The 25,366-nt window shown below is 38.5% G+C and overlaps 1 protein-coding gene across 1 annotated transcript in view; it reads left to right on the top strand.

Moving 5' to 3' along the window:
* Window positions 1–25,366, top strand: part of LOC141325868 (nesprin-2-like) — an 84,274-nt gene that overhangs the window by 4,270 nt on the left and 54,638 nt on the right. The window contains exons 2-23 of the mRNA XM_073834595.1: window positions 115–5,289; window positions 5,947–6,102; window positions 6,218–6,373; window positions 6,526–6,797; window positions 6,918–8,979; window positions 9,439–9,773; window positions 10,444–10,588; window positions 10,739–10,939; window positions 11,073–11,332; window positions 11,744–11,903; window positions 15,848–16,003; window positions 16,590–16,730; window positions 18,598–18,780; window positions 18,946–19,083; window positions 19,216–19,401; window positions 20,352–20,456; window positions 20,555–20,707; window positions 20,780–20,896; window positions 20,971–21,117; window positions 22,421–22,525; window positions 24,026–24,097; window positions 24,329–24,493. Of these exons, the coding sequence (XP_073690696.1) occupies window positions 115–5,289; window positions 5,947–6,102; window positions 6,218–6,373; window positions 6,526–6,797; window positions 6,918–8,979; window positions 9,439–9,773; window positions 10,444–10,588; window positions 10,739–10,939; window positions 11,073–11,332; window positions 11,744–11,903; window positions 15,848–16,003; window positions 16,590–16,730; window positions 18,598–18,780; window positions 18,946–19,083; window positions 19,216–19,401; window positions 20,352–20,456; window positions 20,555–20,707; window positions 20,780–20,896; window positions 20,971–21,117; window positions 22,421–22,525; window positions 24,026–24,097; window positions 24,329–24,493 (10,590 nt within the window). The remainder of the gene's footprint in view (window positions 1–114; window positions 5,290–5,946; window positions 6,103–6,217; window positions 6,374–6,525; window positions 6,798–6,917; window positions 8,980–9,438; window positions 9,774–10,443; window positions 10,589–10,738; window positions 10,940–11,072; window positions 11,333–11,743; window positions 11,904–15,847; window positions 16,004–16,589; window positions 16,731–18,597; window positions 18,781–18,945; window positions 19,084–19,215; window positions 19,402–20,351; window positions 20,457–20,554; window positions 20,708–20,779; window positions 20,897–20,970; window positions 21,118–22,420; window positions 22,526–24,025; window positions 24,098–24,328; window positions 24,494–25,366) is intronic.

Raw genomic sequence — 25,366 nt, 5'->3', positions numbered from 1 at the left:
ATTCAGGTACAATTTCACAAACATACATATTTGCATACAAACATATTTCTAGGCTTTTGTTGTATTTGTTCATTATGTGCAGTACTATGTATATATGATTAATACCATTTGTAGGTTTCTGCTGTGACACCATCAACAAATGAGTCTGAACAGTTGGAATTTGTTCCTCCTTCATCGCTTATCATGGAGAGCTTTGAAATGACCGATGACACTCAACAGGCTAAAGTACAGCCATCTGAAAACCTTGACAGTGAGATCCCTCTATGTGTAATCTCGAAAACTACAACTGAAACAGAAATTCACATTTCAAGAAAATCACCGCCAACATTAGAGACTGATACAGAACAGACTGATGTCAAAACCACTGTACTATTAACCACAGAGATGCTAACTGAACCAGTAGCAAGAGTATATGAATCTGCTGTTTCTACAAGCAGCCATGGTGCAAGTGAAACTGAAAGTGAGAATTTCGTTTCCGAATCAGAGGAGGCAGAAACTGAGATGGTTTCAGTCACTCCTAAAAGTCAACATGAGGAAGTCCTACCAACTCCACCAACCAGGCATAAGAAAGATCAAGTAGAAGCTGATAGAGTTCCTTTAATGACAGAAGAGCCACAGATCATACCAACTCCAACACCTAGCAACAAAGAAACAAAATCTGATAATGATGAAAATATTACCATTTCCTTATCTGCAGCTGTGCACAACTTGGAAACCACAGTGCAATGCACGGACGTGGAATTCCAGAGCACTGAAGGGCAAGAAAGCCAGTTGTCTGTTGTATTTGTAAATTCAGACTCTATTGCTGATAGAGTGGAGGATGAGAACAATAAAGCGGTGACTGCAGAGCCAGATAAAAAGAAAGAGGACCTATATATTTCACATTCTCAAGAGAAACCTTGTGGAGAGGGTGAAGCACAAACCAAAAACGTTACTGCGCTCATTGTAGATTTGGATACAGTGCACATAGAGAATGTAGACACACACTCCCACACAGCCATAGATGGTGCAACAGTGAAGGCAGCCACTGAGAGGACACTGGGCAAACAAGATCATGAAACACTGGCCCTTCCACGAGTTGAAATTTCTGAAGTAGCCATAGAACCAATTAGCGTTCTCTCTTCTCTTAATGAGCCAAGTATGGTGAATGTTTTAGAAATGAGTTCAGCAATAGAACCAGAAAAGCTCATCGAAGTAGACTTTAATGTACAAGTGCAAACAACAGCAGGTCCACCTGCTGAAACACAAGGTAGTGAAGATGCAGCTTCCAGAGGTATTGGAACATTTTCTTGGAACAATGGACTAAATGCTGCAGTTGCTGACAGAGAAAGCAACTGGACTACAAATAATGGCCCGCATGAAATCCAACGACGATTTATTATTCTAGATCTCCCTGAGGGGGTGGAAATGCAGAGACCTCCTGCTCCTCAAGGTACTCTTTTCAGGGAACCTGAAGCCAGCACAAGCAGACCTTTAGAAGCATCAGAACAATCTGAACCAGTTGAAGCAAACCTAAACCTACCAACAAGGGAAGAAGAGACAAAGAAGACCCCATCAGGTGATGAAACACAATTAATAGAAACTGATACTAAATTTAAACCTCCAATCGAGCAACAAAAGGCGGTGGAAACTGAGCTACAAACATGTAAACTGCATGTGCATGAGGAGAAATGTGAAGTTGCAGAAGCCATTGACATCATTTTGGGAGAAGAGACAAAGACCCAATCAGGTGGTAAACCACAATCCAAAGAAATTGAATCTGAACTGACACCTCCAGTCGAGCTCCAAAATGACTGGGACACTGAAGTACAACCTGAAAGAATTAATGTCTCACAGACACCAGAGGAAAAACATAAAGTTGGAGACAACACAGATGTCATTGTAGAAGAAGAGACAAATAAGACCCCATCAGATGAAAAAGCACATTCCATAGAAGCTGAAACTAAACCAACACCACCAGTCAGGCGAAGAAACGAAAATAAGACAGATGTTCAATCAAACAAGGTAAATCTCTCAACAACATCAGAGAAGAATCCTGAAGGTGTCAAGGCCATCAGTGTCATTGTTGAACATGGGATAAAGATGACTCCATCAGAAGCACAATCCTTAGAAGAGGAACCTATACTGACACCACCAGTCAGGCAACAAACTGAGGCTAAAACTGATGTCCAATCAAACAAGGTAAACGTGTCAGCAACATCAGAGGAGAAACCTGGGGACACAATGCATATCACTGAGGTTGAAGTGACAAAACAAACATCTGTTGATAAAGGGCAATCGATAGAAGCTGAGCTTAAACCAACGCCACCAGTCAGAAGACGAAATGAGGGTGAAACTAAGTTGGATGTGACACCAACACCTCCCACCAGACGACGTAAAGATGATAGGTTTTCTTTAAATATTGAATCACAAGTAGAGGGAGAAGTTTTTCCCACCCCACCAAGCAGAAGACGTAGAGAGAAAATGGGAAGTGAACGGTTTTCACTTGATTTAGAGTTCCAACCTACACCACCAGCAAGACGACGTAAAGAAAAAGAAGATAGTAGTTTATCGCTCAATCTGGAGATCCTACCCACACCACCAGTAAGACGACGTAAAGAAAAAGAAGGTAGTAGTTTATCGCTCAATCTGGAGACCTTACCCACGCCACCAGCAAGACGACGTATAGAAAAAGAAGATAGAAGATTATCGCTCAATCTGGACACCCAACCCACTCCACCAGCAAGACGACGTAAAGAAAAAGAAGATAGTACTTTATCCCTCAATCTAGAGACCCTACCCACACCACCAGGCAGACGACGTAAAGAGAAAGATGAAGATAAAAGATTATCCATTGATCTGGACCCTCAACCAACTCCGCCATCAAGGAGATGCAAGGATAAGCCAGAGGGTGACGCATTATCTTACAGTGCTGAGTTAGGAAAAATTGATAATCGGCAAACAGGTGAACATAAAGACATTGTAGAGGACACTATTAAACCAACTCCACCTGTCAGACGCAAAATTAGTCAGGTAGAAAGTGATGTGGCAATTTGCAAAAACCAAGAAGAGAAAGAAATCTTTGTGAAACCCCCACCTCCAACAAAAAGGAAAGATAGCAAAGTTGAGGAAATCACCTCAGGTGCTTCTAACCTGAAAGAAGATATAAGCATACATAAACCAACTCCACCTCTCAGGCGAAAAGACAGCCGAGCAGAAACTGAGATGGTTTCAACCACCCCTATAAATCAACCTGAGGAAGTCCTACCAACTTCACCAACCAGGCGAAAGAAAGATCAAGTAGAAGCTGAAAGAGTTCCATTAATGCCAGAAGAGCCACGGGTCATACAAACTTTAACAACTAGCAACAAAGAAAGTTCAGAGAATGAAAAGGTTTCTGTGTGTGAAAGACTGGAAGTGGAAACTGATGTTGAGGCAATAACTAAACAGGAAGATAAAGAAGAGTGTGACAAAAAGTCATTGATTGGTCAGAAGCAGCAAAAGGAAGGGCAGGACTCTGATATCTTAGGTACTAAAAGTCAACCTGAGGAAGTCCTACCAACTCCACCAACCAGGCAAAAGAAAGATCAAGTAGAAGCTGATAGAGTACCATTAATGCCAGAAGAGCCACAAATCATAACGACTCCAACAACTAGCGACAAAAAAAGTTTAGGGAATGAAAAGGTTTCTGACATTGAAGTGGAATCTGATGTTGAGGCAATAACTAAATTAGAAGATAAAGAGGAGTGTGACACAAAGACATTGGTTAGTCAGGAGCAGCAAAAGGAGGGCCAGGACTCTGGTACCTTGGCACCTAAAAGTCAACCTGAGGAAGTCCTACCAACTGCACCAACCAGGCGAAAGAAAGATCAAGTAGAAGCTGAAAGAGTACCATTAATGCCAGAAGAGCCACAGATCATAATGACTCCAACAACTAGCGACAAAGAAAGTTTAGGGAATGAAAAGGTTTCTGAAATTGAAGTGGAATCTGATGTTGAGGCAATAACTAAATCAGAAGATAAAGAGGAGTGTGACACAAAGTCATTGGTTAGTCAGGAGCAACCAAAGGAGGGGCGGGACTCTAACACCTTGGCTCCTAAAAGTCAACCTGAGGAAGTCCTACCAACTCCACCAACCAGGCAAAAGAAAGATCTAATAGAAGCTGACAGAGTTCCATTAATGCCAGACAAGCCACAGATTATACTGTCTCCAACAACCAGTGACAAAGAAAGTTCAGAGAATGAAAATGTTACTGTGGGTCCAAGACTGGAAGTGGAAACTGACGTTGAAGCAATAACTAAACAGGAAGACAAAGAAGAGAGTTACACAAAGGTATTGGTTGGTCAGGAGCAGCAAGAGGAGGTGCAGGACTCTGATGCCTTGGCACCTAAAAGTCAACCTGAGGAAGTTCAACCAACTCCTCCAACCAGACGAAAGAAAGCTCAAATAGAAGCCGACAGAGTTACATTAATTCCAGAAGCGCCACAGGTCATACCAACTCCAACAACCAGTGACAAGGAAAGTTCACGGAATAAAAATGTTTCTGTGGATGCAAGACTGGAAGTAGAAACCGATTTTGAGACAGAAACCAAACAAGAAGATAAAGAGGAGTGTGACACAAAGTCTTTGGTTGGTCAGGAGGAGCAAAAGGAGGGGCAGGACTCTGATATCTTAGCTCTTAAAAATCAACCTGAGGAAGTCCTACCAACTCCACCAACCAAGCAAAAGAAAGATCAAATAGAAGCTGACAGAGTTCCATCAATGCCAGAAGAACCACAAGGCATACCAACTCCAACAACCAGCGACAAAGAAAGTTCAGAGAATGAAAAGGTTTCTGTGAGTGCAAGACTGGAGGTGGAAATTGATGTTAAAGCAATAACTAAACAGGAAGATAAACAGGAGTGTGACACAAAGTCATTGGTGGGTCAGGAGCCGCAAAAGGAGGGGCAGGACTCTGATACCTTGGCTCCTAAAAGTCAACCTGAGGAAGTCCTACCAGCTCCACCAAACAGGCGAAAGAAAGATCAAATAGATTCAGACAGAGTTCCATTGATGCCAGAAGAGCCACAGATCATACCAACTCCAACAACCAGCAACAAAGAAAGTTCAAGAAATGAAAAGGATTCTGTGAGTGCAAGACTGGAAGTGGAAACTGATGTTGAAGCAATAACTAAATGGGAAGATAAAAAGGAGTGTGACACAAAGACATTGGTTGGTCAGAAGCAGCAAGAAGAGAGGCAAGACTCTGATACCTTGGTCCCAGAACCCATAAGTGTAATCAGTCAAACAGAAAGCATCAGTGAGATGCAGGTAATTGGAATGTGCACCAAAAAGAAAAAACCTGCATGAGGTATGATGGTGTGGTATCTGCATGCTGGACTCTAATGGAGATATTCAATTGAGAGTGTGTGCTTTTAGAGCCAAAATGAAGTGTCCTTAATCTATCTCAATATTTGGTTTGCAGGCTGAAATTAACCTACTTTTTTTTGCAACAGTCCAATTGTCACTCTGATGGAAAACGCAATCTTCTAACAAGGTTTCCATTAACACCTGTGGCTCCTAATTTAACCCTCCTGTTTGTATCTTTATATGTTTCTGTGGTTCTGACTACCTTTCCACAGAGAAAAAAAAAACAGAATAGATTCAGATCCATGCATACAGTCATTACTGCCCTCTATAAGTTAATAAAGACTTCTTTCATACTTCATACTTTCATACTAATTAACATTGTCATGCACACAGGAAGTGCATAAATATTTTTTCTGTTCCATCACCTCTTCCTTATGGCACTGTGAGGTTGGGAATGGCTTTCTGAGTTTAATTTTGTGTTTGTTTGGGGTTTTTTTTACCCATGATTGAGTTTGCATGAATTTACTTCATTAACTACTCTAATGTCTCAGTTATGTGTCTATAATCTTATATTATGTTTATGAGATATTGCAGTTACTAACCTTTCATGTGTTGCAGCCACAGGATCAAGATGTGGATGTTTCTCCTCAAGTTGGTCTTGTGCCTGAAATCACAGCAGAGGAAGAATGGGAGCCAGAGGGACCTACAATGAAGGATATCTTCATGGAGATTAAAAAAATGACTGAAAAGGGACCAAAAAGTGTACTCATGGAGGTAATTTGTTAATGACTATAACATTAAATTCAAACTCCTGGAAGTAATTTAAACATTGTCAAGAATAAACAGAAGCAAAAATTACATGTGCATTATGTAAGCTGTTCTTTTTTAGGGTATGCCACATGATAGTACCAAGAAACTTCTTGACACTTCTAGCACTGATCTTGAAGCTCGGTTAAAAAGGCTAGTGTTCCATTTATTGGACCTTCGAACTTGCCCAGCTGCTCTAAACTCCATAGACATGGCCAAACAACTGGAGAAGGCTGAGGTGGGACAAAGTATTTTCTGTTTGTTCAATAGCCTATTGCCTATTTGATATGTAAAAGTAGTGTTGCTGATTTTTCAAATAATGATTTGTGTTAAAATGCTGAGATATGGTTAGAGCTGAGCTCATTCATTACTTGTATTATGTTATTTTAGGAATGTAGAAGATGTGCCCAGAGACAGGTGTCTATGCTGTCTAGGCAAGACCAGGCTAATGGAGACATTGGCAGTGGCACTAATGGCACAGTTCATGAGATTGATGGCATGCAACAGCTGAGTGCCCAGTGGAGTGCAGCTTTGTGGGATGCAGCAAGCTCTGTTCACTCCAAGGAAGCTCAACTACAGATGGTCGCAGATTTCGACAGACAGACCCAGAAAGTCAAAGCTGTTCTGGAGAGACTCAAAATTGAGCGTCTGTCACTGAGAGCGTACGTATTTACTATTAAGCAAGTTGTTTTTGTACTTAGCACATTAAACACTGAAAAGGCTTATTGTTCCACTGGTTATTAGAATGGAAAGACTCATAAATGTATTTTTCATATCTCTAGCTCCCCAGCCGTGAGCAGTTTCACTGAGGAGGAAAGGCTGCGCTCTTTCTTGAGAAACATGGAGCAGGAAAGGGCAGCTCTCGGTGATTTAATTCAGACTCATGCAAAACTGTCCCCCCACCTGAGTGTGCCTGAGAGACAAGCAGCAGAAATACAGCAAAACAACTTGCAAAGCCAGTGGAGGGTGCTGGAGAAGGATGCAGAGATTGGTCTTTACATAGTTAATGCTTATGCTAAAGAAAGCAACAGCCTTAAACAAGAGGTCAGTGCCTTAAAAGACCATCTCGAGAACATTCAGAAGACCTTAGATGCACTGAAATCATCACCAGTTTTATGGGATGGCAAAAGAGCTCAAGAAATTATGAATTTAAATGCAGATCTCACTTCCACCCATCAGCATTACCTCTACCTTCAGCAGACCTCTGAGGCACTTGCCCAGGAATTCCAATTTGAGGCAGAGACATCCAGCATAGAGCAGGACCTTCAGCTTATAAAAGATCAGCTGGATCAGATGGGTGAACAGTTAGCAGCTGCAACCCCTAGCAGCAGCAGCCCAACGTTAAGTAAAATCATAAAAGTGATGACAGATGCTCTGGCTTGGGCCAAGCAGACAGAATGTGATGTCAAAGGACGACAGAAAAAGGTGTCTTTGCTTCCAGAAGAAGTCCATCGACAGATTAAAGATTTGAAGAAACTGCAGTCTGAGATGAGCTCCAAGCAAACCCAGCTAAAGGCTTTGATTGAGGAAGTCACCGAGCTGATTAGTGACCTAGACGAGGCTGATGTTTCGATGGTGACCTCATCCTTGAAGGTCCTAGAGAATTTGTCCAAATCAACAGCGGGAAAACTAGCTGAGGCAGTTCGTGAGATGGAGTCAGGACTTCAGACCCGGGAGAAGATGTCAGAGCAGATAGCAGATGTTGATTCCTGGGTCTTTGGACATCTCCGGAAGGAAGCTTTGAGGAGGGAGGATTATCAAAGTTTGAATGTGGCAGACCTGGAGCGCAGGTTGAGGCAGATCCAGGAAACTCTTGGAGAGGCCGAAAAGCAGTCCGCTGTCACTGAAGCCCTTCTGATGAAAAGCAGAGACATTGCATCAGAGCTAAGAGTCTCAGAGAGTACTCAGCTCTATGAGAAACTCACCAACCTTCAAGAGGATATCAAGGGTATTGTTATCTATGAGAAAGCATGCTCCCAGAAAGTTATGGATGTCATACAGAGTCAAGAATCCTCTCAGAGAAAGGCATCATCTCTCGAGAATAGCCTGAGACAAATGTTAGTTGATGTAAAAAGACACAGGTTTCCTGTTACCAAGGATACCCTCTCTGTTATCGAACCCTTCAAACAGATGCTCGTGGAGCGCAAATCTCAGGTTGAGCAAGTCAGTCCCTGTGCAGAGGACAAGAGAAGAGAGCTGTTGTGTGTTATTACTGAACTGTACCACAAAATGATTGATTTGGATCTTAAATCACAAGCTCATGAAAGGTACTTGAGCCTCAGTCAGTGCCTTGAAGATGTAAAGGAAGAAATGGAGGCTCAGATCCCAAGGACCAAAGATGAGAGCATCAACAAAGAGGAACGCTACAGAGCCTGTCAGGCCCTACTGATCCAAATCTCTTTAATAAAACTCTTGTGTGAGGAAACAATGGATGAACTGCAGGAAATCAGAGCAGATCTATATCCATCTCAGCTCTCTACTGAACAAACAAGGTTCAAACAAATCCTGGATAGTCTCCAAACTTCAGAAATGGTAGTAAACAATAATCTTCAGATATTGGAAAGGGATCTGCTAAAACATATTCACTATCCGTCAGAAAAAAGAGTACTTAAGCAATTCCTCAAAGACACTAATGAGGAGCTGGAAAAGCCTTGTAGTATTGAACCAAAGGAGGCAGTGATTGAAAAACAACTAAGAAAGTGCCTTGTGCTCAGAAAGAACGTAGAATCTAGAATGCGAGTGCTTGTGTTTCTTGAAAAAAAGATGGGAGCTCAACCTCCACAGGACTCCAAACAGCTTACTTGTTTGAAGGATACGGTTTTGGAAAAGTGTGATCAACAAATGGTGAGTTTACTCTGTGTTTCATCTTTGACATTTGTTTCACTGATCTATTCCTTTTGGTGCAAATGTTTAGAAACATCATATCCACCTTATTCCTTAAGGCGGAAGTAGGCTTATGGGCGAGACTTCTGGTTCATTAGCCGCTATAGGGAAATAATGAGAAGAATAACAACGTGCAGTAAACGGTAAACCGGTTTGCACTACAAACCAGTGTGTTCATAATTAAGACAATACATTAGAATAATATGATAAGACACACCAATTTGCAATATCAATCAGTAAAACAAGCTGTTTTGTACAAATAAAAATAGCTGAACGCAAATGAGACTAGAAGCCAGACCCATAATATTTACTAATGGCCGCGCTGCTCTTACGGGAAAAATAAGGTGGATACTGAATCTTTTTTGTACATTTATACATTTAAGCAGATAAAGTCAAGGAAGATTTCTGCTCTCTTTTCAGGTGAGCCTAACAAAAGCCAAAAAAATGTTGAGGAGCTACACCAAAGCAGTGATTGATACCATTCGGCTCCTACAAAGAGCTGCATTGGTTCTTCTTCCCTCAATATGCTCTGCTAGAAGCTGCTCAGAAAGACTCAAAGATACACAGCTGGCTTTACTGAACCTGGATACACAGTTCCAGTCACACGTTTCACAGCTTCAAGCTCAAACCCCACAGCATCCCTGTTTCAGGCCACAGCAGATTGAATTTCTACACACTGAGGTTCTAGGCGTGCTCCTGGTCAGGCTATCGACCCTCAAGGCACAAGCTCAAATTCATGTAGAATCTTTGACAAGGTATATACAGTAGTTTGAAACCATATTATACTGGATAATATCTTTTTCCTGAGAGTAAATGGTCATAATCACTAATCAAGATGCATAATTACTGTTAAATGGCTAGTTCACCCAATAATGAAAATTCTGTTTTTAATTACTCACCCCCATGTCGCTTCAAACCAAAAAAAACTTTGTTCATCTTTGGAACACAAATTGAAATTTAGGATATTGTTAAAATAGTCCATGTGACATCAGTGGTAATGTTATGAATCTACTAGAACACTTCTTGTATTTATTATTTTTGTTTTCTTTGCATACAAAAAGTATTCTTGTAGCTTCATAAAATAAAGGTTAACCCATTTTTGTCACATGGATTATTTAATTAATGTCCTTACTACCTTTCTAGACACTGAATGTGGTAGGACCCTTGCTATCTATGCAGGTTCAGAAAGCTCTTGGATTTTATAAAAAATATATTAATTTGTGTTCCGAAGATGAAAGACGGTCTTACAGGTTTGGAACAACTTGAGGGTGAGAATTAATGACAGAATTTAAATTTTTACGTGAACTATTCCTTTAACCACAATATACTCATTTTCAGTCAAATCTTTATAAAACATTATCATATTCTGTCATCAAATTACAAATACGCCATGTTGAAATTAACCAATTTCTTGTCCATAACAAGGTGTGTTGAGTGCCAGAAACATTCTCGGAAGTGCTACGAGGAGCTTTGCCAGCAAGTGAGAGACTTAGAAACATTGCTATCACAGTGTGCTTCCAAAAAAATTACTTCGTACAACGACAGCAAAGACCAGCAAGAGAAACTCAAGGTAAAATGAAATAAAAGCTTTTCCTGTAGAAAGGCTAGCATTTGTTAGCATTACCTCCCCTCATAACCGTTTCGCTAGCTGATGCAATAAGATACATATGGTTTTGCTGGTATGCTAGTATATATTTAAACATATTCCTGATCTTTTTAGGCTCTAGTGGAAGATGTTGCCATGCTTCCTGGAAAACTGAGGAGTCTGAGAGAGTGGTGTTCACTGTACGGGTGCAGAGCCAACAGGGAGGATGCCGTGAGCGCTATCTGGGGTCAGGTGGCAAGACTGCAGCGCTGTGCTAATGATTTGCAGGCACGCTCCGAACAAACAGAAGCAGAGTGGAGCAGTGTCACAAGGAGTGTAAGTGCCATGTTCAAAACTCACTGTATTAGCATGTGAAATAACTATTAAAAGTCATCTTGCCATGCACTATGACAGACTGTTGTGCAGATAAGAAAAACTGAGCTTGTTTTCCTTTGCTGTCATTCTGCAGGTGGAGCAGGCAGCCACTGTGTTGGAGCAAGTGGATGCAGAACTTCCAGACAGCAGGAGAGAGAATCTGACTGGTGATGAGCTCCAGGAACTGCTGCTGTTCTGGTCCCAGTACCAAGACAGACTGGACTGTGAACACAGAGCTCTCTCCGCTTTGGAATTAAGAGCTGCAAGGTTGCTTGGTGTTCCCCCCTACCTGGAACAGGCCCCGCCCATTGAGCTGTGCCAAGAGTTTCGAGCCTTGCAAGAGCGTTACCATAGGTCAGGCATCTACTTAATTGTCTTTATTCACTTTCGGTTATGGTTTTCTGAAAACATGAATTTCTTTTGCCAGTATTTTCTATTGTGGGACTTCATGTCCCAATGGTCCAAACGTTAATTCCAAATCAGTGGGTTTATAGACTAAACTAGGTCAACATTTGATGCCAATGTCTCATTCCAGAGAGGCCAAGTGAGCACATACATACTTGAGACCATTAAACTGCACACAGGCTGAGCTAAATACTGAATAATATTTACATTCACATGTATTTAAAGTTGAACAAGAACATACTGATGTATGGATTCTGGGACGTTTATACATTTATTTTCCTCCTGCCTTTTTAGCATCCATTTTGCAGTATGGACTTGGGCTGAGAGTTTAACATGTCTTTTAACTTGTGTGTTCGACAGTCTAAAGGAACGGAGCTCTCAGGGTCTGAGGGCAGTAAGAACAGAGGTGGAGGAGAGGGAACGAGTGCAGGAGCAGCTGGAGGGAGTCAGAGAATGGCTTGAATCTGCCGTCTCTCTCCTCGCTGTACTGGAGCACGAGCCCAGCAAGAAACAACTACAGGTTAGTCAAAGGTCTTGTGATGTTCATTTGTGAAACTGGTTTTTATCCACTTCAGATGTTTTTTGACTTAAATTAACGAATTGGATTATAACTTTGCACAGGCAAGTTAATCTATTGCACCAGCCTGAGAATCTGATGAGATGGAGATGAAGGCAGCAGGGATTGGCCATTAACACAATGTTCTGTTTGTCCAGCAAACTTCATTCATGCAGTCTCTGTCCTTGCTCTGCAGGATGCACAGTATGAACAGTGTTGGGGAGTAACTAGTTACATGTAACACACTGCACTTTTTTTTTTGTCGTGCTTATAGTTAAAATTTTTTAAATTAAGATGCTTTTACTAGATAAGCAAAATGACATAAGATATATAGTCTTGTTGTAAGCAAAATTAACTTTTCGTTTTTTCCCCCTGGAAACAAGTAAAATTATCTGCCAGTGAGGTAAGTAGTATTCTTAAAACAAGAGTATTTTACTTATTTTAAGCAAACTGTACTTAACTTAGTTTTTTTCACCTGATAACAAGACTAAATATTTTGTAATTTTGCTTATCTAATAAATGCATCTTAATTTAGGAATTTTTTAGAAATTTTGACTAGAAACAAGACAAAAATACTAAGTAAGATAAGCCTTTTTTTGCAGTGCAGAATTACATAATTTAATTACAAAATAAATGTAACTGTAATCTGTTACAGTTACTGAGAAAGTGTGTAATAAATTACAGTTACTTAAAAAATGTTAATAATTACAAAGAGGGTTACACTTGAATATTCTCACATTCATACAGTTTAGGACACAAAATAAAACACATGCTTATTTGATAACTCTTTTATTTCCTGTTTGGTTTTAAGTATATGCTTTATTTTTTTAGGATTAACTGTTTTTTTCTAAAACATTGTTAGATGACAGTGTTACTTGTCATAGCTATGCAAAGATTTGATTTCCAAAGCAGTATCATAGCTATTAAACTATATCTTATGATTTTAAATCTGCATTTAACCTCATGATTATCTCAAAGTAAAAAGCAGTGCTAAACTCTGATTTTGTGATGGCTGCGCTTTAAAATTAAATTATGATAATCTTAATTATGATTCAAGTGATGAAGGATTTTGAAAGTGTTGAGTGCTACAGTTAGGTTAACCCTGCATGCTTTAAATGTTTCAAAATGTTTAACAGTTAAAAATATTCATTAGACTTTTAGAAAAGTAATCAAATGTAATCAGTTATATTACTTTAATTCACAGTATTGAAATAGTTACACTACTAAGTACATTTTAAATAGGGTAACGTGTAATCTGTAACCTTTTACATTTTCAAAGTAACCTTCCCAACACCGTGTATGAATAATACCTTTCACACATGAATAATTACTCCACCTTTGTTGGTGAAAAACTTGCTGACACAACTAACTTGGCAACATTATTTAGTAGGCATGAAAAATCATCTACTTTCAAAACAGTGTAGCTTTTTTAATTGTGGTGTAGCAGCAATGGTTCCTGTGTCAATTTTTATTGTTTTTGTGCCAGATAAAAATTTTGGTATTTTTTGTTGTGCATAGTTTTTCGAATAGACTGACATATTTAGTATGCCCAAGAACAAATCACAAAATGTATACAAAAGTGCAGTTATATACCGAAATGATATGATATTTAGGTTTTAATGTTTAGTATTGGTTGTCCCAACCAGGCTCTTTTAAATAACAAGCAATTTGTATAAATGAAAACCAAGAAATCAACCAAATATCCTGTTGTTTAAAGCTTACCATGACTGTCGCTGGTTAAGACAAGCTTTTATTTACTTGCGCTTTATGTCTAGTTAGAACACTGTGTGAGGGAGAGAGTGACTGTTTGTTGTGCTGAATAGTCTGTTCCATCCAATCAGTTCAAAAACACACACTTTTAAAGATTCAAAGACTTTCAAACAGTTATTCTCTCTCAAACACACACACACACACACACACTGCTGTAGATTCTGCTGTTTTTCTCTCTCATTATCTCTTTACCACACACACACACACACACACACACACACACACACAGATGAGAGGGCTCTGTGTTAGCATTCTGGTTAAATAGCTGAGTCATGTCCAACATTCCCACACAATTTCTTTTCACTGTTTCAGATACACACACACACTCTTTCTCTCGTTTTCTCTTTCACTCTGACAAGCACACACTTGTGAATCAGTACCTTCTGAACACACACACCTGTAAGTGGATCCTCCAGGTTTGATCTCAAAGCCAGTAATGATGTCAGCTAATGCCCTCTCTGTCTTTTTCTCACACACAAAATCTCCCTCTCAGCTCACTATTCTTGAATGTATCCCATGTTATACTGCCAATGCAATGCAAATGCAATAAATCAGATTGTGTAGAAATGAGCATAAAATATTATGAAGAACAGCAGAAGTCATACCTGTTAATAAAACACAAAACAGCTGGCAAATGGAGTAATCTGAATGGATAACCTTTTTCTCTAATGCACGGTCCTTTCTGACTCTGAGTCCCTCTGGGATTTTGGTAATTTTGGGATCTTGTTTATTCAGCGTTTCTTCCCGTCTTAAATGGCTCATTATAATATAAATAGGGGGTAGAAGCTTTATCTCACCAACTGGAGAGGTGAAAAGGGCTGAGAGAGATAGAAAGAGCTATTTGAGTGAATTGTTCTGGTTCGGTTACCTTAAAGCTTGAGGGACTAAGAGCAGCATAAGTGACTAGGTCACCCAGCAAGACCAGTGCTATATGAAAGACAATATCACATTCTGCATCATTTCTATCTGCATTCCAGTGTTCCCATAATTGTAAGTGTTTTCTTTATTTGACCTTTTTTGATATTTGTGACCCTGGACCACAAAACCAGTCTTAAGTCGCTGGGGTATATTTGTAGCAATAGCCAAAAATACATTGCTTGGGTCAAAATTTTTGATTTTTCTTTTATGCCAAAAATCATTAAGAAATTAAGTAAAGTTCATGTTACATGAAGATTTTTTGTAAAATTCCTTCTGTAAACATGTCAAAATGTAATTTTTGATGTGTAATATGCATTGTTAAGAACCTAATTTGGACAACTTTAAAGGTGATTTTCTCAGTCTTTTTGATTTTTTTGCATCTTCAGATTTCTGATTTCAAATAGATGTATCTCAGTCAAATATTGCCATATCCTAACAAACCATACATCAATAGAAAGCTTATTTATTGAGCTTTCATATGATGTATACATCTCAGTTTTGTCAAATTTAACCTTATGACTGGTTTTGTGGTCCAGGGTCACATTTTGTATACAGTGGAATCTCAATTTTTACTAAAGTAAAACATGGTAAAATATCTGATATTTGTCACGATGTAGAAAAATATAGAAGAGTTTGAAGGGAAAGTTATAGGTGCTGTTTTTATGCCTGCATCTAATAACTTACAATTGTTTGAATACAACTCTTATGATTATCATGTTTACGATTTTCTTACTATTCATTTTGATAGTTTTGTTTTACAAGTAGACATGTCTAAGTGTAATTGCCCTGATAACTTAAAATGCTTTATTTTTGTATTGTACTGTATAATTAGTACTGGTAGTCAGATAAACATTTCTAAGAACTTGGCTCTTGTTTGAAATTGGATTTTTCGTTCGTATTTGCTAAGGACATCATGAAATATGATTATATTTTGACCACAGGAACAACTTCACATTTCAGATGTTTTATCTGTTTCTCTATACTCACTTTGCGACTGCCCTCAATGACTGCTTGTATGATTTGGGGAAATAGACTAATTTAGTTACCTTTGCTGATCTTGTTTATGGCGCTTCGGTGAGCTTTGGTTTGGAAAAGAAACTCTTTTACCAAGATGTACAAATTAAATGGATAAAATGGAAAATAGTTATTTGTGCACTACATAGATGTACTCTTTACTAATATAGCCTAATTGATGAGTAATGTCGCTTTTTGCTAAACAGGAGGTTCACTCACAGCTGTGTACCCAGAAGGCCGTTCTGCAGCGTATTTCGGAAAGCTTGAAGATGATGTACTCTGACAAAAACACGTCAATTCCAGAAGAAATAGAAGGACTATTACAGGAAGTCTCACAGTCATTACAGGAAGTGGAGGAACAGGTTTGATGCATTCTTTAGATTTTGTTTCAGCACCCAGATTTTACATTCATCAAAATATACCTTTTTGAGTTGCCTAAAAGTTTTTTCTTATTTCAATATTGACATCTGGCAAATGTTTGTGAGCCAGAATATAAAATACTCTTGTCATTACGTAAGTCAAATACAACTAAATGTGCTTCACACACACCTTGTGAACATCACACTCACTGCTGTTTCATCTCATCTTTAATGAATTAAGAAAGGAGAACATCTCACTCTAGAACGGGTAGATCCCTACTCAACACACACAACCATTCACAGGTGTAAGAGGTGTTGCATCATCAACACACACACACACACACACACACACACACACACACACACACACACACACACACACACAAACACACACGTCAGAGTAGTTAGATAAGCCATGTGGGTTGTTAATTAAGGTCTGGACCTCATGCAGTTCTGGTTACTAGAGTTTTGTCTCATTGACACTCAGTGTGTCCATTTGTTTTGTGTTTTTTAAATATGATAATAGAAATTTTGTTGATTTTAATTGACATTTGTCTGTTTTATGTCCATTTTACTCGCTCACTCACAGGTGAAGACAGCTGTGGAGAAAAGTGGACCACTTCACAGGTTGGGTGCTAAAGTCTCAGAGATTAAAGCAGGTCTGGGATCAGTTCAAAGCTGGTTAGAGCAGAAGAGCCTGAACTTCACTGAAGCTGAGAGCACACAGAAGGTCAGACATAAGTTTAGCTCAGTGTAAGATCTGCTTCACACATTTTGTATTAGAAAAGTTGACTATACAGTTGAGCTCATAAGTTTTCATACAGCATGCAGAATCTGCAAAATGTTAATTATTTTACCAAAATAAGAGGGGTCATACAAAATGCCGAAACTAAATGTTATTTTTTTTTATTTAGTACTGACCTGAATAAGATAATTCACATAAAAGACATTTACATATAGTCCACAAGAGAAAATAATAGTTGATTTTATAAAAAATGACCCCATTCAAACGTTCACATACACTTGATTCTTAATACCATGTTGTTACCTGAATGATCCAGAGCTGTGTATGAATCCCAGAAGACAAAATAAGTTCAATTTACCCTGATCTTCAAATTCAAAAAGTTTTCACCCCCCGGCTTTTAATGCATTGTGTTTCCCTCTGGAGCATCAGTGAGCCTTGAACCTTGTGTAATAGATGCATGTGAGTCCCTCAGTTGTCCTCATTGTGAAAAGATGGATCTCAAAATCACAAGAGACTCATGAACAACTGTCACTAAACAAAAAAAATCACAGCTGTGGATCATTTAGGTAACAACACAGTATTAAGAATCAAGCGTATGAAAACTTTTGAACGGGGTCATTTTTATAAATTCAACTATTAGTTTCTCTGGACTATATGTAAATGTATTTTATGTGAAATATCTTATTCAGGTCAGTACTATAAAAAAATAACATGCATTTTGTTTGATCCCTCGTATGATTCTGCGGGGTGTATGTCAACTTTTGACCTCAACTGTATTCATATCTGTGCCCATATAACAGGTTACAGCGTAGGAGACGTAATGCTCCAAGTCAGTGCAGGGCCTATTTTTGAGTCACACTTTATTTTAAGGTCCAATTCTCACTAATAACAAACTATTAAAGGTTGTATCAGCGATTGCTAGCCTTAAACATAAAGTGTCAAATTCAGCTGAGCTTTCTTCAGGATCCGCTCGCTGCCTGCCCCATAAATTGTCTGTGAAAAAAACGCGTCTCTCTGGTCAGCCTAGGGTCCGAGATATGCCAAAAAAACAATCGGCGCTATCAACTATTCCACAGATAAACAAACAGTGTTCCAACCAATCAGCGTCAGGGGTTTGATGTTGTGGACTTTCCTACTGGTGCTGGGATGTGAGGGAGGCGGAGCGAAAGTCCATAACACCAAACCCCTGACGCTGATTGGTTGGAACACTGTTTGTTTATGTGTGGAAAGGTTGGTAGCGCAGATAGTTTTTTTTGGCATATCTCGGACCCTAGGCTGACCAGAGAGACGCGTTTTTTTCACAGACAATTTATGGGGCAGGCAGCGAGCGGATCGTGAAGAAAGCTCAGCTGAATTTGACACTTTGTTTCAGGCTAGAAATCGCTGATACAACCTTTAACTATGACGTTTGCCTCAATAAACTCCTAATTTGCTGCTTATTAATCATTAGTTAGGTAGTTAAGTTTAGGTATTGGGTAGGATTTGGAATGTAGAATATTGTCATGCAGAATATGTGCTTTATAAGTCCTAATAAACAGCCAAAATGTTAATAATAGGCATGCTAATAAGCAACTAGTTAATAGTGAGAATTGGACCCTAAAGTGTTACCAAATACTCAATATGATAATCCATACAAATTTATTTTTTAATATATAGAGTATGTACTGTAAGTCTGAATCTCAAAATAAACCTGCCTTTGTTTATACCCTGTAGGTGCAAGTTCTGTGAAACAGTGTTTAAGTGTTTTTACATACATGTTTGTTTTAAATTTGTTCTTTTACACTACTATGAAGTCTAGACACAAATTTAAAAAGCTATGCAAGATTTGTTATGTTTTATTGTTCCTTTGCAGCGAGTGTGGGATGAGTTGGACAGTTTACACACTCGTCTGACGGCAGTCGAGGTGGAGCTACAGGATGTGAGTGAAATGCATCCGGAAGAGACCCGTCTTTTACAGGACAACCTGGCCAACACTCAGCAGACCCACACACGCCTCACCAAACAGGCCGAACAGAGGACCACCTTCCTCAGCAAGGTCACCTGCTCAGACTCCCATGATGCTTTGCAGCACTCGGATAAAAATGAGTGGAATAGTAACTAAAATTAAGCAAAGAAGTTAAACATGATAGAGTCGAATGAAAGTTTATGAAGAAAAGTTGACTTCAGCATGTGTGTTATCTAAACTTTTTTCTCCGTGTAGGTCCGTGGCTGGCTGCAGGAGCATGAGGAGATGGTAAAGGGGTCACAGAGCTGGATCACAGAGGCTCAGTCTTGGCTTACTACACCCTGCACATACACCACTGCCAGATGCCTGGACAGTCATGTGAATGCACTGCAGGTATTATTCTCAGAAACGTCATTATCATAGCTGACAGCTGAAGAAACCTGCATCATCTCACTGTGGAGTGTGATCTTTATGTATTAGGTTATACATGCCTAATAATAATCTACGTGTGTGTGTGTGTTTTAGATGGTTCTGGATGATTCTGCTCAGATGAGACGGACTCTGCAGGGTTTCGGCAGTGTGCTGACAGAGATGGGAAGTGCGTTTGATGTTAGTCCATTAGAGGAACAGCTCTCAAATGCTGATCGGCGTGTGGCAGACATGCAGCACAACCTGCTGGGACCCCTATCTCAGCTGGAGCATGCAGCAGCAGTAAGCACATCGGCGTCTAATAAGATAAATGAAGATATATTATAGACTTTTATTGTTTTTAAATAAAGCTTGCAATAATTACGATTATTATGAGTATATAAAGTGGTGGCCAAAATAATTTAAAATGGTTGCAAGTCAGTTATTTCTATCTTTTGCTGTAGTGTGTCAGTTGGAAATATTTTACTGTTTACTTTTCCAAACATTAATTTTGCCATTAATTGTAATAATCCAGCAAGATTTTTGCTTGCACAAGGAGTCTGACAACTCCTAAATCTGAAGAACTGTGGCAACGTCTCCATGATGCTTCAAGAAACCTACCTGCAAAGCTACAGTACTGTTTAAAGGTTTAGGCACTTGTGTAAAGATGCTGTGAAAAAATAATGTCATAAATAGATTTTCTTTATCAGTTAACTTCTATTAACTAAATTAAAGCAACATTTGATGTGGCCATCCTTTGCGTTTAAAGCAGCTTTTGCCCTTGGTGCACTTGTGCATAGTTTTTCAGGTTGCTTTGCAGGTAGGTTTCTTGGAGACATTGCCACAGTTCCTCTGGATTTAGTCTGTCTCAGTTTGTTTAATGTCATTCCAGACAGACTGGATAATGATGAGATCAGATCTCTGTGTGGAGCACTGGCTGTTGTCAGACTCCTTGTGCAAACAAAAATCTCACTGGATTATTATAATCAATGGCAAAATTAATGTTTGAAAATGTAAGATTATATTTCCTACTAACAGACTACAGCAAAATTTAGGAATAACTGACTTAAATCCAATTTTTAGCTGGTGAAAATACTAGCCCGCCACTAATCTAATATTACCAGAGGGAGGTTTTTGTCAGATTTATTTAACTTTTACTGTTCATTTTGCCCCGAACTATAGTTGAGTGTATAAAAATGCAGTGCTATGTTATCTATAAATGTGAACTTCATCTGTTCATGTGTGTTTCTAAGGAAGTGGATGCCATTGAGACAGAGGTGAAAGTCATGGAGAAAGATGTGGCCAAAATCAAATCTACTCTGACCACCAAAGAAGACATCACTCAGGATTGTCTAAAGGTAAAGAATATTGCTTTGTATTTAAACATTTGGATAAGACTAAAATGCAGTTACTATCAAGCACCTGATTCCTGTGGGTGTTTAATGTGTGTTTGCAGGCAACAGAAGACAGGATTGACTTAATGAAAAGAACAGTCGCTGAGATTCAGAACTGTAAGGATGGGTTGTGTCTTCCTGACAAAGCTGAAAACACACTCTTAGTGTTCAAAAAAGCAGAACTACTACAGCAACAGCTGCTGGAACTTGAACAGGTATGCATATATACTATAAGCACACATAACAAACACAGTTCACATAATGCTCAGTATTATTTGTCTTCTCAGCTGGCACAAGAATACTCCATTGAGGTACAGGAGACATCTGTCCCACCTCTCTGTGTCACACCCCTTACTGTCCCACACCTCAGTGTCCCGCCCACAATCACTGAGGAAGAGACGCAGGTTGGACAAAGTATTATGTTAGAATTGAATGATCCAGAGGCAATGATTGCATACTGATTATAACCTGTGTGCAGGAGAGTGGTCACATTCAGATTGTGCACGTAGAGGAGGATGTCTTGAAAAAGTCAGGAGCAACACTGATGACAGTGGCGCAATCCACACCAGAGCAGAGACTCAGCTGGATCTCTGGGAGAAGCAGCCATACCCTCACAGAAACACAGGTATGAGAATTTAGAAGTAAGGTATATATAAAAGGTACAGTATGTAATCATGGCTAAATGGCTTTTGTTGGGCAAAGCATGCATAGTTCACTATTGCTTTTATAATACAGTTACTTCAAAATAAAAATGTATACAAAACAACAAAATAGACTGGACATAATCATTTTATAAAGCTTATGTTTAAGTATCTTTAACATATGGTAAGAAACACTAATACTGAAAATAATTATATTCTTGAAGTTTTTGTACAATAATCTACTTTTTAAACTATTTTAAATAGTTTATTCCAATGCATATAAATCATTTAAGCAAAAATACAGTAAAACGAAAAAAAGTAATATTGTGAAATATTATTACAGTTTGAAATAACCTTATTTCAATGTATTTAAAAATTCATAAAATTGAATCATTCTTCATAAATAATTTTAATATGCTGATTTGGTGCTCAAGAAACATGTCCTATTATTAATATTGAATATGGTTATGCTACATAATGTTTTTTTGGAAATCGTGATACTTTTTTCAGGATTCTTTGATAAATAAAAAGTAATAAAGAACAGTGTTTGGTTTTGTAAATGTTTATATTGTCACATTTGGTCAATTCTTAAAACCTTCTGAACCTAAACCTTTGAACAGTAGTGTGACCGATTATAATTTAGATAAAATGTAATTTGTGTATACTTTTAGAGCAGACAACCCTAGTAAAATATTTAAAATACATTTATTTCATGCTAAGCTTAGTTCAAATCTATTAACATATTTACTGACATATAGCTCAAGTCTGATATAAAACTTATAATTAAACTTAGTTTGGAGTACTTTTTAATATTAAGTCTAAAATGTGTTTTAATGTCACCTTTAACACAATCAGACGTGCAATATTTTTTAATATATTTAGTTTTCACTATAGACAAATTTGTCTCCATAATGGTTCATATTCTTAAACAAGAACTAAAATACCAATCTTTAGCATTTCTGATGCAGCCAAATTCAAAAGCTGGAGTTCTGCTGGCTTGATTTTATTAACCTAGTTTTGCCATGTTACACTGTTCAAACTTTCCCCTTAGTTAGTAATCCTGGGTAATCACTTCTGATTTTTCACACTGTACAACTGTAAACCCCTTCTTAATTGCATATTTGTGAGGTTAATATCATCAAGTGCAGCACATGACATGTCTGCTATCTGTCTATCTGTGAAAACATCTTCTCCTGCACTCCAGTTGACGCTATTTGTGTCTCTGTGGTTGCATGGCTGTGTTTGTGCTGGCTGCTGTGCATGTGTGTCTCTGATGTGATGGGACAGCAGGAGTCAGAGGAAGAGGACGAGCTCTATGAGGAATCTGAAGATGGAGAGGAAGATGCTTCTAATGAAGACGAAGTCGATTGCGTAAAACATGAGGATGAGGAAGCAAGAGAAAAGTCACCCACCTTTCAGAATTCTGAGGCTTCCTCCAGCGTGACCGTGGAGGTAATGCAGAGGGGTCAGACTTCATCCCTGGGCAACCTCCTGTTTCCTCAGTCATGTTTTCTACATGCTTACTTTTTCCATCACATGGTTCATAGTTTTCTAACTTTTGTCTTAACTCTGTGCTTCCTAGATTGTTCATCCTGTTCTTTTCTTTACTATATTTATCATCATCATCCTCATCTTCACCAAGTTCTTGTTTCTTCCTCTTCCAGATTCTGCTTCATTACATTTCAGTTTTGTTTTTTCCCTTTAGTTTAATATAAAGATTATTCAGATTTGACCTTTTCTGAACAGTGCCGTTTGATTAGATGAGAACATGCATGTTATTCCTCATCCTCTAGGGGGCAGTATGACTGCATTCTTTCATTGAGTCTGCATTTACTGTCTTTCAGATACTCCTTGTACTTGAGAATCACAAGTGCTGTGATCTCCATTTGCAAATGTGGCACGTGATGAATAATTTTAAACATTATGCAAATCTAATTTATATCTGTCTAAAATGTATGTATATTTACAGAGATTGTTTAAATGTCCATTTAAAAAAATAGACATTTGCTAAATCATGAGTGATGGATAATCACATGATTATCTCATGCATAAGAGGTTTTCATAGACACAATGTGGAGAACTCTTATCCATGGACAAATCATTACAATGCACAATATATTGTGCTTTATACATTTATTTTGTAAACTCTTTAGTTTGAGACTAGACTTAAAGCAGAAGTTTACTTTCAGAATTAAAATTTACTGATAATGTACTCACCCCCATGTCATCCAAGATGTTCATGTCTTTCTTTATTCAGGCGCAAAGAATTTTTTGAAGTTTTTTGAAGAAAACATTTCTACATTTAATGGACTTGAATAGTGGCCAGCGGGTTGAAGGTCCAAATTTCAATTTTAATGCAGCTTCAAAGTTCTCTACGCAGTCTAATCGAAGAATGAGGGTCTTATCTAGCAAAACAATTGTTTTCTTAAAAATATTCATGTTGGAAAGGTCAACTTGCAGTTAATTCTTTGTCTGTGTACTCTGGTTCGAAAAAGTAGGATAGGGCGAAAAAACTCGTCTGATATCATTGTTTTACCTTTTTTTGTAAAGGCCGTTTGACTTTATTTGCACATTCGCTTTGTAAATACTGTGTCGGTAATTCCACCTACATCACGCGTGCATGATTGCTTAATGCATGAGGTCAAGTTTGGTTAAAAAGTATACATTTATGTGTTTTCTTAGAAAATGGCAGAGCGTTTTGCTAGATATGATCCTTATTCCTCGGCTGGCATCGTGTAGAGCCCTTTGAAGCTGCACTGAAACTGTGGCAATATGGAAAGTTCTAAAATGTTGTCCTCAAAAACCTTTATTTCTTTTCGACTGAAGAAAGAAAGACATAAACATATGTCGCTTTGTATTTGGGTAACCAATCATTAATGTTTTTTTGTGCAGGACACTGTTTCTACAGACGTGGGTTCTTCTACAGAACAGATTTTGGAGCAAGCAGAAGCAACAGACTCAAAGGTAATGATAGGCCTCTGCAAAAATGACCATTTTTAATTTGATCATATTAATGTGTATGTGTAATATGTTGAGGGGCAAAATCCTTGTTGCCTTGCAAGATCTGAAGAAAAATCTAATTTGTGTTCTGTAAAAAGTGTTAAGTGGCCACTTTAAACTCGACCACTAAAAGCGTTTTTTAACAAATATCATATAAGAGAATGTGAAGTAACCTCTTTTTCCCTGTGTTTGCAGGTAGAAGTAGATACATCTGTGGCCTCAGGAACAGGTGTGTCCGAAGCTTTATCTGAAGCAGATGCCACAGTGGAAAGCCAGTCTCTCCCTGCAGACATGGTAACCAATACGTCCTCTGTTACAGAGAACTCCACGTCCTCTTCCAGAGGCCAGCAGAGGTGTTTGGTCTCCTAGTTGTAGTTCTCTCCCTACAGAACCTCCTTGTCTTAACTCCCACCTCTACAACCCCTAGATGTAGACGTTTCTAGAGCTAGAGCTCTCTTCCCAGTGCATTTACATGGCAGATGTGTAAAAATAACGACTTCTGAGGAGAGAATCTCTTCAGATAGTTCAGAATTGGGCTCAGAAGAACAAACAAGTATAAAATAAAGCTAAACAGTTTTATATAAATCAAGCAAATCAATGTATGACAGGGCTTTAAGCAACTTCTTGGGGAGTGTCTATGCTATTTTGTAGATCAAGAGAGAGAACATTCTTATACCAAAGAGCATTATGAAATTATGTCTATTTCTATAATATCAGTGTTTACATGTTACACCGTGTCTACACCAGATGTGTGCGGTGTTGCACAAATAAAAGCGGATCTCATTATAATCGACTAGAATATAAAGATGCTTTCACACTTACAGTTGCTCAACTGAATTTTGCTAAATAAACTATTCTGCCAGCTTGCAAACAAACCAGCCCTAAATGATTGCTTTCTAAATAGTGTTTTATTCATCTGTTTCTAATATTGAAGTACAGTGTTATGGAAAAATGGCTAAATAGACACTGCCAGAATGAGCACCTCACTGTGGACCTATTTGCTCGTTTACAATGTTATAATTCTCCACACAGATGTTACTGCCAAACCAAGAGGCTTGCTATTGGCCGGTGTTACGAATTGTTAAATTCACCAAATCTGAACTTGATAAGGAAATAAGGACATTTCTTTCTGCCACCAAAGGTCCATCAGGCAATTCTTCACTATGCCAATTTTAAGCAGAAATTTCACCTACAAAATTTTTCAGAGCAACGATCAAAATAACTGCACCTAAA

This window comes from Garra rufa, chromosome 2 (genome assembly GCF_049309525.1).
Source record: "Garra rufa chromosome 2, GarRuf1.0, whole genome shotgun sequence".
Taxonomy (NCBI): Eukaryota; Metazoa; Chordata; class Actinopteri; order Cypriniformes; family Cyprinidae; genus Garra; species Garra rufa.
The sequence above is the reverse complement of the archived record's forward strand: the minus strand, read 5'-3'. Positions and strand labels throughout refer to the sequence as shown.